Here is a 16,281-nt window from a genome sequence, read left to right as displayed (position 1 = left end):
CGCCGCAACACTGGTAAAGAACAATATTTAAGGACGCTTCGCCCAATCTCTCCTTGCCAAGCCATCTATCTTTATCCAAGATCAAACACTAGTCACCATGAGCTCTTTTGAAACCCCATCGTCAGCACTTCAAGCAAGTGCAAAGAAGTACCCCGATCGTGCGGTGTTGAAGATTCCAACCCGTTCGACTGAAGGGGTAGCCTTTAAGGACATCACCTATACCCAATTCCAAAAGGATGTTGAACTATCGGCGAGATATTGGAGATCCGAGCTTTCCAGGATCGGAGCTCAGGACAGGGCAGTTGTTGGTGTCTGGTCAGTTCGTTCTGTGTATAATCTCACATGAATCCTTCGACTTATTACGATTTAGGCTAAGAGGGTATTCTTACTCAGACGCAGTCCATATCTGGGGTCTCCATTGGGCTGGCTATACCCCTCAAATGATCTCTCTTCGCTTGAGCGATCCATCTGTCGTCTATGAGCTCTTGCAGACTGGAAAAGCTGTGGCACTGGTACACGAACCGGAATTTGCCTCGATGCTTGATAATGCTCCTTTGCCACTATTCTCAGGCGGTGACAGCATCTTCAATAAGAACTCCGAAAAACTGCCCACCGTAAACGCATGGCATCCTACCAAGTGGGACGATGTACTCTTTATCTATCATACGTCTGGGTCGACCTCGGGCATTCCAAAATTGGTGCCATCTACCGCAAAGTGGGTAAACCGCGCGATTGGGTTGTCGAAAGAATGGGAAAGCAGGAGCAACAAGACTGGGGAACGTGCGGTTAACTTGCAACTGTGAGTCTCCCCCTCAGCCGCTTCTCTACACAAACACTGCTAACACAACACCAGCGGGAGCTTTTGCCACATGGCCGCATCCTACGTCCTATGGTTTACAGTAAGGGAAGGCTCATGTCTCATCATTCCCAGTGCATTTCCCCATCCTGTCTCCGAAGTCAAGTATTTCCTCGAAGAGCAGGAGCTTACGACAGTGATTCTATTTCCACCCATGCTGTCTGCTATTCTTCGACAAGCCCGTACCGACCCATCACTGCTTGCCGCCCTGAAGAAGGCAGATTGCATAGGTTCCGGCGGCCTGGACCCTGATCCAGCGGATGTAGCATGGGGACGAAGCCAAGGCTTCCGTATGTCAAACGTTCTTGGATCTACAGAACTTGGACTACCAATGTCGTCTGACGCTCGAGAGAACAACGACTATCTTCTGCCATTTCCTGGCAATAAATATGAGTTCATCCCGATAGGTGACAATTTGGAGTCTGGCGAGCCACTGCTTGAGCTAGTCGTGCTTCCTGATTCACCAGATTGTCCAGTTCCTGATCTCTGCGCCGCCGATGGCAAATTCTACACTGGAGATTTGTTCATCGAGCCCGTGCCTGGGAAGTACCTATGTAAAGGCCGCAGCGACAACTGGATCAAGATGGAAACCGCACTGCGATGTGACACCACTTCTATCGAGTCTAATGTCATGGATACCTGCGGAAGCGATTTGGTCAGCGCCGTTGTGGTGGTAGGAGTTGGGCGCCCATGCCCCACGATCATGGTTGAGCCGAAGGATGGGTCGGCGGTCAGCACGAGCCAGGAATCAATGGAGAATTTGAGGAAGGAAATCTTGATGAGGATCGCTCCATTCCATAGGAGGAGATATGAGCACGAGCGGGTGGATGACATACGGTATATCGTTGTCGTTCCTCAGGGAACGCTGCCTCGGACCATCACAAAGGGGAACGTCCGCCGGAAGGAGGTTGAGAAGATGTATACCAAGAAATTGGATGCGTTGTATGGAAGACAAACAGTCGCACAGGGATAGATGTAAGAAATAGTTCTTTTCACTCAAGAAACTTCGTGGGACTATTATGATTTAAGTGTTGGACGAAAATAGCTCCAGGGATGCTCGTGTTGGAAGCGAAAAGGATAGAAGTCCTTGTCACTTTGAGGCTCATGCCTCAGCGCTTCCAGAGTGTTTCCGTAGAATCCTTCATGTCCATATACGGGGCAGGTAAGCATGAGGCTTGCGTCTCTCAAAGAGAGCACTCAGCTGATGTCTTGGCCTCGGCAAAGCTTGGCATCTGATTCTAACCTGAGTTACGTCTGGGGATCCATGACAAGCGCGTGTATGACCTCACCTTCATGTAAGCCAAATAAGAAAGGATCCGAATCTGTTGAATAATCCAACTAGCTTGTATCTGTTGGTAAGATCGAGGACATTTCATGAAATCTGGGCAAGGATGTTTCCTCATGGAGCTTATGTTCCTCACGGCGCCATCCTTGACTGCGGCGTAGCGACAATATTTTAGTGTACCTTGCCGACTATATTAACTCTTAGCTTCCAATTATTGTGATTAACATGGCCGATTATACTTGATCTAAATCGAAAAGCAAAGAGAGCTTGAAGGGACATCAAACCTGGTGCGGCTTAGTACCATGCCTGAACCACTGCGCCACTCGTCGATTTGGTAGTCTGGTCGAGACATGGAAAACACCTGCAACATGCTGATATCCCAAAGAATGCATGTGCATAAAAAACAGAACCAGGCCTCGGGAGTGAGTGCCGTGATCTGGTGGGATGCGATGCAATGTAACAATAATCTGATGTTACCATAGGTCCCGGCCGAGTTCGGTTCTCACCGTGAGGCACCCATTTGTGTGACAGAGGGTTTTGACGTCTTAGGTAAGATCCATTGCCTCCACGGTCAAGCCTAAACAACGACCATGGCTAGGAAATTCCGCCCCCGTCATGGCTGGGGCAGCTACTTGAAACAGTCATAACGTTATCCAACGTTATCTAAATAAAGCTTAAATTCTGTGCTGCATTTTCGCATGCCTCGCGATTCGTGCCTCGCTTCTCGCGTATCGAGGATGACTCGCTGTCTCGAAATGAGTCTAGCCAAGTGAGGCGCTGCATAGTAAGCAGCCCTGACAACGAACAAGCCCATTAAATCCTTGGCAATTACGATTGTTTCCCCAAAGAAGCAACAGCCGATGTTTGAGGCAGACCGTCATTTGTAATTTCGAGTGGCTACATCTGTCTGAGTTACCCAAACGCCGATGCAGTCAAATCTGATGCCTTTTAAAACCGATGCAGAGACGGATTTGGTATGGCTTGGGTGACCATTTAGACGGAATACACGGGCGTTAGTCATTGAGCCAGCCAAGTGTCTTGGTCTTCTGCTGATGCCTCCGCCAGTCAGATTGAGCATCGCCATACTGCACAAACAGGGATCATGCTTTAGGTGAGAAAAGACAATCGAGTTATTTGCAGCATCGTGTCTGCTGACTCCGCCACTTAACATTGGACTGCTTTTTTTTTGCTGCCTCGGAAACATTTGCACATCGCAGGATGAACCCATATTAAGCTAAATCACTGCCGGTAATTGAGCTCTCTGCTCGGACACATTCGATAATATTCGGTTCAAATATTGTTTCGCTTTACGTAAATAACACCTCATAAAACACACGACGTTAGCGCCTACCACTATGCCTCAAGGGAAAAGTCCGAACTTCTTAGGAGTAATGAGCTCCGACGCCAGTAAGGTAGGTCTTGCATCGGGCGTATTATGTCAATGAGAAAGCCACTTGGGACTAATAAGACGCACAGAGCAGGCGAGAGCGAAACCGAGAAGCGCAACAACAGTTCCGAAAGCGAAGACAGGCTGCAGAGGCTGCTCGCTTGCAGCGGCTGAAGCACTTGGAGGGTATCATAGAGAAGATGAGCACCGTGATAGTAGGCTTCACCGACAAGATGTTGCAAGAGGATGTCTTGAATCGGTACCCCACGTTAGCAGCCGATGCGCAAGATGTTATAGCACAGGTGCTTGCTTTGGCCAATGAGGCTGGAGATCCTGAGGAGGGTAGCACAGCTGAACCAGCCGATGGTACATCACCTGATACTAGAGAACAAGACTCGGGGTTTCTAGGACAGCCTTTCTCGTCGAGTCCGTTGCCGAGCGATATGATGCATCTAGATTCGGAGAACACCATGTTCATGACACATTCTTCACCCGAATATTCGCACGTTACGGGTACTCCTTCCGTATCCTACACAAATATGCATGATCCAATGCTATCTCAAGCTTCGTACCTATCATCGTCAATACCACAGTCGCTCGGACCGATGTCATGGAACACATCTAACCCTCTCTCTCCGACATCGTTTACGTATCGACCTAGTCAGTCATACTTGAATGTGGGTTCCCTCCCCCTCTGCAACTCCCAAAGCTTACCATTCGCTCCCCAGAACAATCCCGAATATTCGACGCAATATTACGACGGGACGAGCGCGACCCGATGATGGCGAAACACAAATGGCCCAAAAGCCCCAGAACATACCCTTTCAAGCTTGTTTTTATGTTGCATCAAAGCGGATGGCAAGCCGACGGCACCTCAAATCCCGCCGCGGAAGCTTAAAAGGCCATCATGGGTTAGAAAATGGAGGCGTTTGGAGTACTTCGGTTAGGATTTAAGTAAAAGAAGTCGAAGGATAGGCGGAAAGGAGTATTTATTGATACAAGGTAATTGCCAGTACCAATCAGAAAGATCTAAAAAGTACAGAAAGGACAAATTTATTTTCCAAATACACTGGTATGAAGGAGTTGTCGCATAGCTGTAGTAGGACGAAGAAACAAGGCAACTCGAGAAGAAAGCGGGAAAGTAAACCCTCTAGTAGTGTTATGTTGTATGTAATTTCGAGGTTACAAATTGCAAAAAATGAAGAGTGGGCAGAGGGTGTAAGGGCATTTTTCTTCCTCTTGTTTTTTCCGATTAACTTTAGTGGGATTCATTTTCCTCTGTTTTGTCTTCTTGATTTTATTTCTGTTTTGCTTATGTGTGAACCTTATGTGGATGTTTGTTTCTGGTTCTTTTCTTTTTGTTATTTTCTTTCTTGAGGTTTTAGGTTTAGAATTTGGAAGTGCTTGTCGGTTTGATGGGGGATACCACTGCACCACTCTTCGGGCTCGTTCGCTGGTAGGTGTTGAGTCAAGTTAGTATATAAAGGGAGAAGTCTCCAAGGGGCATACTTCATCACCCAATGAGACCATGTAACAGTCGGTGCTAGATCGGTTAAGCTTTCACTTGATCTGTTGCCTAAATAAGTACTCTTTATCCTTATCTTCATCAAGTCAGCTGACCCGAAACCTATCGATACTTGGTACCTGGCTCAACACGGGTATATCCATTACCAATTCCCTCTTCGCCGACATAGCCATCTCTCTTTATTAATTCATCGGTGATCCCTTGTCTCAATATCATCTCTAGCTTGCCCTCATTTCCAACAACTCTGACCACAGCAGGTGTACTCCAAGTCCGTGAACTATCCACTCCCCCGCCAACATTTCCCAGATCATGCTTCTCAGAACACAGTGCCAGAATAAGGATCTCGCCAAAACTTCCCCAACAAGAACTCAGCCAGCGGTGCCGAGAGAAGAGGATGACCATGGCATGAACGAGTACGATGGCAACGTGTAGTAATAGAATAGCAAGAGCAAGAGGAATAGTGTTGCTACTCCGGATGCTGTAGCCGAAGCCACTTACAAAGAACTCGTGTTCGACGATGGGGTCATCTGGTCCGGGTGGTTTACCATCATCTTCGTCGAATGGACGTATTCCCTTCCGATCATGGTAATCGGGGCCCATTCGAGATAGAATGTCGGCTAGATGCACTGCAATCGCCATCTGTAGTGAATTTCCGCTCACCTCGGCGGAAGAATAAGGTTCGCGAGTCCGGATCTTGTCAGCAATGTCGATGGCCTTATCCCAAATCGTTTCCTGCCCGAAATCCGCTTTCTTGGCAGTTTTGTTGCGCCGTTGGCCAACAGTCTCTAGCCATTCTTTTCGCAGCTTAATAGGTTCGTATGTCTCTGCTGTATTACCAAGCAGATCCCATATATCGAAGAGTGCATAATCAAATTTGCTTCGGGCAAAGTGTGATATACCGCGGTCAATCCAGAGATCGACTTCTGCCCAGCGAGCATATGTCCGGCACAGATGAAGCCCGACCTCGGTTTCACTTTCAGTATTTGGATATTCATCATCCAGGGTGCCGTTATCGAAATACTTTGGCACTTCTTCCAACAACAGGAAGTTTGCACTGGCTCTTGGATCTTCTTTGTCCAGGCTCGTCAGAATCCGATGCCTGGTTTTCGGATACGTGTTTTTTGACATGTTCCGAGCTTCAGTGACCAAGTCCTTGAATTCAGGGTTCTCGTTGAACGTCAAGGTCATATCGTGGCTTGACATATATCCCGAGAAAAGGAAAGTTACGTCAGAATCACTCGTCCTGTTGTAGGCACACTCAACAGCCACGAGGGGCTGCTTCCAAAATTTTCGAGAAGGAGAGTTGATAGTTTTCCAGTGCGACTTGATGAGTAGATCGTTCGGGGCGGGTTCTGCAGTGTGCCAGCCATAGGTGATTTGGTTAGTCAAAGTGTCCATCGGCGTTGTGGCAACCGTAAGTCCCAGCGTCAATTTTCTAAAGTCCTGTGTTAATGAGATCTGCCGATTTGATCCAACTATCTGGGGATAGTTGGTGAAAGAGACATTGGATAACAGTCGCCGACTGGTTTCCATGCTTACGCTGGGCGTGTCCCTGAGTATAGGTAGAAGAAGCGACAAAGGGTCAAAAATGGTGGAGTTCGATTCCTGTTCGATGATATAGAAATCTGCCTGATCCGCACCGAGATCATTTGGATAGATGTTTGGCTTGAAGTAGGTCGTTCGACTCGACTGCCCATCAGAGGGCTCGTATATCTGCCACCATCCTTCACGAGGAATCATGACAATGGCCGAGAGTGGAGCAGCCGCAACGGAGAGAAGAATTGTCACGATTATAACCGTACCAGTCATCCAAGATCGCGCCCTCTTCGGCTTCGCGCCTGGTTGCAGAAGTCCAGCCCAGAATTCCCAGCCGAAGAAATACTGTAGCGGAGCACCAAGGTAGAAGGGCGCCGATAGAAGACCCAAGGGAACACCGTCTTCTTCATGGAAAAGACTGTAGCATATTCTTTGCATTAGGATGTCCGTCAACGACACGAGGATTAATATCTCGTGAGCTTTAGCAGCGAACTGCAAAAAGTTCAGTTGTTCTTCAGTGAGATCACCCCATCTTATCTTGTGAACATAGAGTCCCAGAAGAGCGAGGGTGATTCCGACTGGTAGGATATGGAAAAATGCAAGGTGGCGCAAAACAGCCCACACACCAGTTTTGCAGACCCTTTTGGGTCTCTCAGGACCTTTGAAGCTTTTCCAATAAGACTGTTTCTCAGATTTTGATGGATCCTGAATCAAAGACTCGGTGCTTTGGTCCCGACCTAATGTCGGTTGATCTCGTATAGAGGGTGTCGGAATACTGTAGTCATCATCGCCAAGCGGGGAATACTGCCGGTCGCGTTTTGCGCCGCGCCAAGACTGATGGGACACCTAGGGCTTAGCGTTAGGATATGATAGACTGACTTGCAGAGTAGGTAGTGAGACAAACATCTTGCTTCAACTCGTCAAGTTGTACACCAGAAAAGTCCAATTCAGTGTCGCGTGGCATTTTTCCAACGAAAAATCGTAAGCGAAAATAGGACACGCGGCAGAGAGCAGATCCTCGCCGTTAAAAAGGATTCTTTGTAAATTGCATGGATCAAGCGACGCAACAGGGGTACAGAACTGCCTCATTGGCTAGGTAGTATTGCAATGGGGCATTGACTAGGTCCAAGAGGTCTGATACCAGTCTGTGTTATATACCGAAGGTCATAGCACATGTTCAAGTTCAGAAAATATCCTGGTTACATCTTCTGGCCTAACCAACTCAGAAACCGATTTTGCAAAGAGTACGGATAGCCACATGATTAACTTGTCCCAAAAGAGAAGAGAATTCGTAACTATTTACCATTCGAATATATACAGCCTCTCAAGCGTGAGATAACACCCTGGTCCCTACTGAGAAGCCTTGCCAAGTTTCCCGTTGGTCTTCCAATAAACATTGTAGTTGAATCCCTGCGCATCATAGAAAGGACCCATCTGAACCTTTTCGCCACCTGCTTGCGCTTCAAACTTCAGACCCTCATTGCCTTGTCTCTTGACACTAGCCAGATCGATAGTGGGCATGTTACCAATTGAGGTATCACCATAGTTGGCGGCCAGAATAACAGGACCAAAGGCAACGGCGGCAACGTTAGGATCGTCATTGGCAGCGATGGTTCGGAGGCTCATGGGGAATTGCAGAGTAACCTTATCACCAGACTTCCAGTTGCGCTTGACCATAGCGTACTTTCCAGGCTTGACTTCAACATCAATGGTCTGACCGTTGACTTTGACGGATGCCTTGGAAGTCCAAGATGGGACACGAACAGCGAGTGTCCATTCACCATCCTTTCCGCCAATCTGAAGAGTGGAAGAGTCCTTCTCGGGATACTCAGTGCTTTGAGTGATAGAAACCCCACGCTGCGACCAGTTCAACTTCGAGGGCGTGAATAAGTTGACGTAAAGTGTATCCTTGGTATGGAAGTAGATGGAATCCATAAGCTTGGTGTTCGTCTCAATACCAGAGCCTTGGCAGCACCAGAATGAGTTATAGTCAGTGCTCCAAGTACCACCGCCCCAGGCAGGTCCGATTCCTCGACGACCGCCAGGGTTAAGAGGTGTGAAGTAGGTAACGTGACCGTGGCTGTCCTTAGGGTTCTGCTGACCGAGAAGATGGTTCATCAAAGCATTCTCGTAAAAGTCAAAGTATGACGCATCGCTGGGGTTTAAAGCCCAGAGCTCACGAGTAAGCTTGAGCATGTTATACGTATTACATGCTTCGCAAGTGTCATTAGTCAAGTGCTTCGCGATAGCATCCGGTGCGCGGAAGTGCTCAGCCTGAGAGTTTCCACCGATGGCGTAGGTGTGCTTGTGAACGGTCAAGTCCCAGGCGTTGCGACCGATGTCAAGGTACGTCTTGTCACCAGAAACCTTGTATTCACGAAGTGCACCGATCCACTTGGGCACCTGGGTATTGGCGTGCAGACCGGAGAGCTTGTCAACGTTGTTCTTAAGAGGGTCGAAGATGATGGCATGGTCGAAGCGCTGGGCGACCTTGAGCCATTTGTTGTCTTTGGTGTAGTAGGCAATATCTGCAAGGACTTCGTTCATGCCGCCGAACTCGGTCTGCATCATGCTTTGCATCTGATCGTAGCTGAGCTTTCCAGTGCGGGTGTCAACCCAGCTCGCGAGAGAGAGCATGACATCCTTCGCCTTGTTGTCACCAACACGACGGTAGACATCGAGAAGGCCAGCGAGTGTCTTGTGGATGGCGTAGTAAGGAACATTGCCATTGTTCAAAGTCCTCTTCTCGACCTTCTCAATCTCGGACTCAGGAAAGCCAGACAGATAGCCCTTGGTGAACCCAGCCTTTTCATTGTTGGCCTGGCACTTGGCAAGCTCAGCGACAAAGTACTTAGCACGCGAGCCGCATTCCTTGTTCCCAGTGGTAGCGTAGCAATGGGACCATGCAGTAAGAAAGTGGCCCTGGACGTGACTGCGGAAAGGAAAGTCCGGTGCGTCCCAACCCCCGTTCTTCTGAGCACCCTTAGTGTCGAGACCGTGGTTCTTGCGAAATACGTAGAGCATTCTGTCTGGATCGATGGAGGTGAGGTAGTTGATGGTTCGATCTTGGTTGTCCATCCATCGACTGTCGGTCAGAGATACATCGGACAGCTCGAAAGCGTTGGCTAGGTCATCGACCTTGGCAAATGCCAGAGAGGCGAAGCCCGTGAGGAGAGCTGCCTTGAACAGAAACATGACGAAGTTGTGAAATGCCGGATACAGCTTGGCAAGAAGACTCCGAGTATGACGGATCCATTGTCCTTTAAGTAGTTCGGCATGAACCAACTGCTAGAGTCATTTCTGATCGTCGACTTAGTATAATGTGGCGATCGCCTCATAATCCCACCGGACGTTCAATCCACCGGACCAAAGCCCACCGGAATCATTCTCATTCTCCAAAATTCATTGGGCGGGTAATGATGATGTTGCATTCTGCAGATCTGGGGAACCCCAATTGAGCATCTTTTTAGCCGGAGCTTTGACTGCCGATCACCTATACTCGAATGATTCCACAAATCAGAGCCCTCGAAAAACTATGCGCACCAATATCCGTTTAAAATTGTCCGCAAGTTATACGACAAAGGGAAAGTGGTATATGGAGAAGGTCGTAGTGCATCTTATATCACATTGAGGGGTATCGGGTGTTGAATGGATGGAATGCCGAGGGTGATGACGTAGACAGGGGCAGTTATACGAGCTTTATTATCACACAAGGCAGGTATCTCTGTTCTAGAAATACCGTCTCTCGGCTGATCATGGCGCTGGGGTGTTCAAAGAATTGGCCGCTGTAAACATAAGAGACGAAATAGTCTAGTTACCATATACTAGCTTAGAGTAGCACTTAGGCCACTCTATCATGATTCACTGGTCCTTAGAGAACGATTCTTCTGTTACCTACCTGCATGGGCTTGAAGCGGACTATTCATCCCGGCTGCCTGCTACTCGCCGTCCTCTTACAAAGACATGAGCAACGTTCCGATCATCTCCCGTCATGACATACTTCTCAAACAATCCCCTCAACGAATCGCCATCTTCCCTTGGAGTCATAGCTGACTGCAAGCCCTTGGTAGTGGTCACCCATGTAGCATCGAATTCCTTGCCAACTTGGAAATTCCCAACATAACCTTCGAGGCACAAAACCCTGGCACCGCCCAGTGTAGATAGATAGAAGACCTCTTCCAGCGAAAGCGCCTTGTCCTTTCCTTCCGATAGCACCTCTCGTGCATTCGATGCTATCATAGCTTGTCGAATCACAGACAACATTTGTGAAGCCCAACCACCACCACTATCGGTTCCCAAACCGACCTTGATGCCACGGCGGAGGAAGTCCCGAATTGGAGCGACCATGAAGCCTCCGCCAACAGTCATGTTAGCAATCGGACAGTGTGCAATACCACACTTTAGTGCTTCCAGTCGTTCTTTCTCGTAGTCGTTCATGATAGTACAGTGAGCCAAAATGCTGCGCTTGTTGAGCAATCCATAGCTCTCGTATAGGTCAGCCTCGCTACCTTTGAACTGAGGAAACAGCTCTGTGGTGGCGTCGATTTCCTGCTGAGCCTCGTTGAAATGCGTTTGCATAGCCAAAGTATCGTCAGACTGAACCATATTTCCAAGCCCCCGAAGAAGCTCATCCGTACAACAGATAGCGAATCTTGGTGTGACAACAGGTTTCACCAACCCCTCATCAGCGTCATGAGACTTCAACCCACGAATATGAGCAATACAGTCCTTTGTCTCTTGGAGCGAAACGGATGCACTTTCTTCACGGATATAGTCAGGTGCATTCCTATCCATATTGCACTTTCCCACAAAAGCGCGCTGTCCTTTAGCGTGGCATATATCGGCCAGAATGCGCGTCGCCTCAGCGTGTCGCGAACCGTAGTATGAAGCAGTTGTGATGCCCTGCCGCAGGAAGTCCTGAACAGTATCTTGATACATTCTCTTCGCGTAGTCAGGATCTGAGAAGCGCGCTTCGACGGGGAAGGTGACGTCGTTGAGCCAGTCTAGAATGTGAAGGCCTTGGCCAAGACCCCGCATAGGCCATTGAGGGGCATGATTGTGGGTGTCGACGAAGCCAGGGATGAGAAACTCTCCGTAGGGGAGGGTATGGATCTTGGCGTCTGAGGGGATGGCATCTTTGGGGATGTCTTGGGCTGTTTCCCAGAAGTTGGTGATGCGACCGTTGGTGATGACCAGTGTTGCATCGGCGAGGAACTCGAGAGTATTGAGGTCGAGTGAGTGAATGGCGGCGCCACGGAAGACTACCACGGACATGGTGACAATCGAGCTCAAATCGAAATGCTATGTCGATCTTGGAGGATGAAATTTGAGAGATGAAGAAATAAGTTCACGTCTTGTTTGATGAAACAATCGGAAACGGCGGGGTCTGACAAGCTGAATCCGCTTCTAGATCATCCAATCACAGCGCTTCACATTATCAACGATTAGCAGTGACTGTGGCACAATCGACTGTGCAGGCTATACTTTCCCTTTAATCATTAACAGATGAATCATCTTCTAAGGCTTAGACAACAATAACAAATTATGGCATATAGTAACTAAATTCTTTGACGTCTCGCTTGTAGCGGCTAATTCTTCCGACACCCTAACAGTCTCTTACCTGAGCTTGGGGAGAACCTTGGCCACCTGCAACGTATCAAACGTCTTGGAGAGACTTTCCCAAGTATCCATGTATCTGTAAGTCGTTAGCAACTGTGTTTCATCAAGAAAGAGCGTTTTCGACATACCCGGTCCAGCCATGCTGTCGTGCCTTACTCATACTAATCACAAGGTCATAATTCCTTCCCAGCACGAATCCAAGGAAATCCCAAGTAGCGTGCTCAAGAGCACTCTCGTCCAACCCCTCTCGCTTCGCAAGTTTCTTCCAAGCTTCCTTGACTTCATCTTGTTGACTCCACTTTACCAAGTCGACGGTCTGCTCAATCTTGCCAGGTTTGATAAGACCTTTGAGGCCTGCTTTATCTTCGAAGAGACTGATGGGAGTAACGGGGTTCAGTTCAGTGGTAGAGCTCAATGGGTGAGACTGATTAAACTGGTTTGCGTCGACCTTGGTGTTGAAGTGATCCGCGACCTTCGGCCACATGTTCTGCCAGCTCTCGACATCGCCATTGACAACGTTGAACGCCTCATTAGCTGTAGAGGACTGAAGAACGACCCATTCGCAGAATTCGGCGTGCAGTTTAGCACAGGTAAAACAGTCAAAGCCCATGTAGAATCTCTCACCACCAGGGTAAACAAGATCCTTGCCCATCTCCTTGTTGATAGCAGCGTAAATGCCCACGGCCGTCGCCAAATTCATGAAATTTCCACGAGCATACCCAATTACGTCATTGGGATACGTGACATTCCATGAGACTTTTCCATTGCTCTTCTCACAGAACGCCTTGAGAATATCCTGCTGGCGATAGTAGAAGTTTGGGGGAAAAGTAGACTGGTCTGTAAGCCAAGGGTCCGATTCAACCATGGGATTCTTGGCAGGTCCAAGATGGACGCCATATTGCTTGCATCCAGCGACTAGAAGAACACGCTTAAGCTGTTTATCAATTCCATTTTTAACGAGTGCGTCAAGAAAGGCTTGAAGCATGTCACCGTTGACCTCCCAGGCTTGCTGCTCCTCGGACTTTTGGAGGTAAGCCGCAAAAAAGAGGTAATCAGCGTTAACGCCCTGGAGACTTTTGGCAACGTCATCGGCACTGCCGGTAAGATCGATGTGGCGATGTTCGACAGTGGAAGGGAATTCTTCCTTTTGGGAGCGCGAGAAGGAATAGATTTTCTTCCATTTTTGAGGATGGAGACCGAGTTGGCGGACGATTTCCCGGCCGAGAATGCCTGGAGGAGTGGTGAGTAGAGGGTCAATAGCGGGGTGGAGACAGTGAAGACAGACCTGTAGCGCCAACCACAATTGCGGTAGACATGCTGGATTTATTGGTACCTAGGTAGTTATGAATATAGACTTCAAAAATTGTGATAAACGTAGAAAACGATTGAGCAACATGTTTGAAAAAAGAGGTGAAGCACCGTCGGTCTTATTATCTGTTATCGCTGACCGATTGATGATATCAGTCCTGCATCATCTTGTTGTACAGTCAGCCCATCATAGTACAATGACGACTCTCTTACTATTGGGTTACATTGATAAGCTCTCTTTACGACATAATTCTTTCCGCTCCTTCGTTTAAAGTCTGTCATAACTCCAGCATCAAAATAGAATCCCAGAGAGCGATGGACGCTGGTCTCATGCAGGTATACGAAAGTGGAACATATCATTCTGGACATGAACAACAGCTTTAACAACATCATTGCACCATCATCCGACTCGTAAGCGAAGCGTTCGAGGACATTGTTCTTGTAATTGTAGTATTAATTCTTAATTCTATGGGTATCATAAGATCATCGATGTCCATCTAAGCTTCTCTCAGCAATTCTCACAAAGTCCTTATCAGCGCTGCGAAGCGATGGATTCGAACTTGTACTCGTATCAGGGTATCTTGGATCTCTCTCCACACCATCATCAACTTCTACTACCACCGAAGTTACCGTGTCCATCTGAATAGCCGGGCCCCTCAATGATTCCTGACTAGTTGTCCGGGTCATACCCCTATGGCTTCTGTTGGAAGAGCCAGCGCCCTTGGCAGGCCATGTCCACCATCCTCCTGTCGCGGGGACCTCATCATGTTGACGTCCACCTTGGATAGAAATAGTATTTCCGAATTTTCGGTTCGTAGGTGTTTTGAGGAATGCAAATGTTTTGAGACCCACGTCGTTTGAAGCGATGTCGTATCGTGATGCGAAGATGATGGTGTTTCGAGTCGTGCCGAATAACAAGCAGTCGAAGGAGCCGTTGGAGGCAATCATTGCGCCAGCGAAGCAGAAGTATCCATTTGGTACGTGGGCACCAGCCATGGTGGCGATACGACCAGCTGCCAGAGGGAGCGTACACAAAACGTAGATGACGGGATAGATCAAAAAGGCCGGGTTGCGATTGAGTTGAAGTTCGATCGAGTCACCGTCATTTTCACCATTCGATGCCCCCAGGCGAGCTTGGCGACGGATGTGGAAGAAGATGATGAGGTATAGGATCGAGGTGGTGCCGAGACCGAGGAAGATGTAGAGGTAATGGGTGAATAGTCGTAGGTTTTCGTATTCCCTATTCATCCAGCACTGTAACAGGTTAGAAGACAACCGATATGCCGTAGATGGAAGAGACTTACCCAACTTCCAGCCCGGACGAAAAAGCCTCCAAACTCGGCTCCGTTTCGAGTGGCAGCAATTGGTATGAACGAGATGGCGTAGACGAATATCCAAATGGCGACGATAACACCATATAACACCTTCTGTGGTGTTTGTATTCCTCGAACAACAGCCATGTATGTATGTATGGCAATCGCCGTGATAAACATACTCGAAGCCAAATCTCCAAGCGACACGAAGAGCCCCTGCGTATAGCACGTCGCTGTATCTACAAGAATCGCATCGTATCGCAGCCATGCAGCATTAAGAAGGAAAGCCACGCCCTGGTGCATATCGGCGAGAAGCAAGTTGATGATGAGTACGAGAAACTGATTCGGTTGTCGGGGTCCTGCATCACCATCGGCCTTCTTGCCGGCTTCGCCATTGCTGTCAGAGAAGATCCCATCAATCCCAAGTGTAACGTCAATCGCTCGCTGAATAGATCCCGATTGTTGATGAAATTGCCCATCGGACTGTGATTTGATGAAAAGACTCCATGTCGTAAGTTTGTAAACGAGATAAAAGAAGAGAATGCTGGCGGAAAAGAATGAGATGAATGCAAGGACCGCAACAGCCGTCAATCCGTGTCGTAAGTCGTCACCCAAAGGATCCAATGTCCTGGCCTCCGCTGGAAGATCACCCCAAGCCATTTTAAAAAGTTAAAGAAAGTTAGGCCAAAACAGCGACTCAGAATAACATGCGCTGCATGGCATTTAATAAAAGCCAGGGCAGAGGAACGAAAAGTGACCAGTCGCACGTATTAAAGTCCCGAAATCTTTGACAGGATCTAAACCCTTACAAGGCACAGCAAAAAACGATGTCACCTCGCTTCGCAGCTGAGCGCCCTTTTTGGTCTTAGACCTACAAGACTCTGACCAACTGCATAGCCAAGGGTCTTCCATCCCATCCTCATCCCGGAAACTCTCGGCCGACCCTGAGGCGAGCTAGCGTAGAGAGGTTCGGACGTGGCGTTTTTTTACCCGCTTTGACCTAAAATTCTGCAATGAGGGAAAAGAAAATAACCATGGATTCTGGCATCCAATGGGAATTGTACGTAATTAAGACCGATTGTTGACAGGTAGAATTGTTGGCTTGGCTGTCGTTTGACAACCTTGACAGCAGTGGAGCAAATCATTTCAGCTTTCAAGATGCTTGTAAACTGGACCGGCGATACCGATCTCCTCGCTTATGTACAAACCCCAGGAAGCACAGCGCAGCAGAAGGACGGCACGAGCGAGTATCAATTGTGGACGATTGGCAATCACCCAGTGATTCCCCAGCTTCAATGCAACCCATCTCTTCTCACCCGTGTCTCAACTCTCAACTCTAACTTCTGCCGAGGCTCACGCTTTGTCTTTCGTCCAGAATAGAATTACGATCGGCGAATCGACGGCGAGTCAGTTTTTTAGTGCTGAAACGTTCCCCTTTAAAACTCTAACGGG

At 48.3% G+C, this 16,281-nt stretch overlaps 6 protein-coding genes across 6 annotated transcripts; 2 read left to right on the top strand and 4 right to left on the bottom strand.

Annotated features, from left to right (window-relative positions):
- Positions 1–59: 59 nt before the first annotated feature.
- B0J16DRAFT_286625 (uncharacterized protein) lies at positions 60–2,306 on the top strand. The gene is made up of 3 exons (XM_046124108.1): positions 60–315; positions 371–799; positions 854–2,306. The coding sequence occupies exons 1-3, from the start codon at positions 98–100 to the stop codon at positions 1,827–1,829; spliced, it is 1,623 nt and encodes a 540-aa protein (XP_045982691.1). The 5' UTR covers positions 60–97; the 3' UTR covers positions 1,830–2,306.
- A 1,190-nt stretch (positions 2,307–3,496) lies between these two features.
- B0J16DRAFT_398716 (uncharacterized protein) lies at positions 3,497–4,753 on the top strand (the record flags this gene model as incomplete). The annotated part of the gene is made up of 2 exons (XM_046132409.1): positions 3,497–3,553; positions 3,618–4,753. 2 exons carry the CDS (start codon positions 3,497–3,499, stop codon positions 4,308–4,310), a joined length of 750 nt encoding a protein of 249 aa, XP_045982690.1. The 3' UTR covers positions 4,311–4,753.
- Positions 4,754–5,083: 330 nt separating this feature from the next.
- Positions 5,084–9,784, bottom strand: B0J16DRAFT_371919 (uncharacterized protein; the record flags this gene model as incomplete). The annotated part of the gene is made up of 3 exons (XM_046130443.1): positions 5,084–7,435; positions 7,469–7,499; positions 7,944–9,784. 3 exons carry the CDS (start codon positions 9,782–9,784, stop codon positions 5,156–5,158), a joined length of 4,152 nt encoding a protein of 1,383 aa, XP_045982689.1. The 3' UTR covers positions 5,084–5,155.
- Positions 9,785–10,276: 492 nt separating this feature from the next.
- B0J16DRAFT_340831 (uncharacterized protein) lies at positions 10,277–12,017 on the bottom strand. Its single transcript, XM_046127748.1, has one exon. The coding sequence runs from the start codon at positions 11,861–11,863 to the stop codon at positions 10,508–10,510; it is 1,356 nt and encodes a 451-aa protein (XP_045982688.1). The 5' UTR covers positions 11,864–12,017; the 3' UTR covers positions 10,277–10,507.
- Positions 12,018–12,136: 119 nt separating this feature from the next.
- Positions 12,137–13,616, bottom strand: B0J16DRAFT_286617 (uncharacterized protein). Its single transcript, XM_046124107.1, has 3 exons — positions 13,494–13,616; positions 12,337–13,438; positions 12,137–12,284 (listed from the first exon to the last, which is right to left on the bottom strand). The coding sequence occupies exons 1-3, from the start codon at positions 13,522–13,524 to the stop codon at positions 12,206–12,208; spliced, it is 1,212 nt and encodes a 403-aa protein (XP_045982687.1). The 5' UTR covers positions 13,525–13,616; the 3' UTR covers positions 12,137–12,205.
- Positions 13,617–13,944: 328 nt separating this feature from the next.
- B0J16DRAFT_362624 (uncharacterized protein) lies at positions 13,945–15,585 on the bottom strand. Its single transcript, XM_046129825.1, has 2 exons — positions 14,821–15,585; positions 13,945–14,770 (listed from the first exon to the last, which is right to left on the bottom strand). The coding sequence occupies exons 1-2, from the start codon at positions 15,487–15,489 to the stop codon at positions 14,000–14,002; spliced, it is 1,440 nt and encodes a 479-aa protein (XP_045982686.1). The 5' UTR covers positions 15,490–15,585; the 3' UTR covers positions 13,945–13,999.
- Between the last annotated feature and the right edge of the window lie 696 nt (positions 15,586–16,281).

This window comes from Fusarium flagelliforme (genome assembly GCF_020744385.1).
Source record: "Fusarium flagelliforme strain FIESC 12 MPI-CAGE-AA-0113 chromosome Unknown B0J16scaffold_4, whole genome shotgun sequence".
Taxonomy (NCBI): Eukaryota; Fungi; Ascomycota; class Sordariomycetes; order Hypocreales; family Nectriaceae; genus Fusarium; species Fusarium flagelliforme.
Note: the sequence above shows the minus strand (reverse complement) of the source record. Positions and strands in the feature narration are given on the sequence as shown.

Bases quoted from the DNA above. Each gene is read 5' to 3' on its own strand.
- B0J16DRAFT_340831 (XM_046127748.1), bottom strand. From the start codon at position 11,863: ATGTCCGTGGTAGTCTTCCGTGGCGCCGCCATTCACTCACTCGACCTC.
- B0J16DRAFT_286617 (XM_046124107.1), bottom strand. From the start codon at position 13,524: ATGTCTACCGCAATTGTGGTTGGCGCTACAG. The intron at 13,439-13,493 runs GTCTGTCTTCAC...CCACTCCTCCAG, and splicing joins AATTGTGGTTGGCGCTACAG to GCATTCTCGGCCGGGAAATC. The intron at 12,285-12,336 runs GTATGTCGAAAA...AACGACTTACAG, and splicing joins CGACAGCATGGCTGGACCGG to ATACATGGATACTTGGGAAA.
- B0J16DRAFT_286625 (XM_046124108.1), top strand. From the start codon at position 98: ATGAGCTCTTTTGAAACCCCATCGTCAGCACTTCAAGCAAGTGCAAAG. The intron at 316-370 runs GTCAGTTCGTTC...ATTACGATTTAG, and splicing joins AGGGCAGTTGTTGGTGTCTG to GCTAAGAGGGTATTCTTACT. The intron at 800-853 runs GTGAGTCTCCCC...ACACAACACCAG, and splicing joins CGTGCGGTTAACTTGCAACT to CGGGAGCTTTTGCCACATGG.
- B0J16DRAFT_362624 (XM_046129825.1), bottom strand. From the start codon at position 15,489: ATGGCTTGGGGTGATCTTCCAGCGGAGGCCAGGACATTGGATCCTTTG. The intron at 14,771-14,820 runs GTAAGTCTCTTC...AACCTGTTACAG, and splicing joins TCGTCCGGGCTGGAAGTTGG to TGCTGGATGAATAGGGAATA.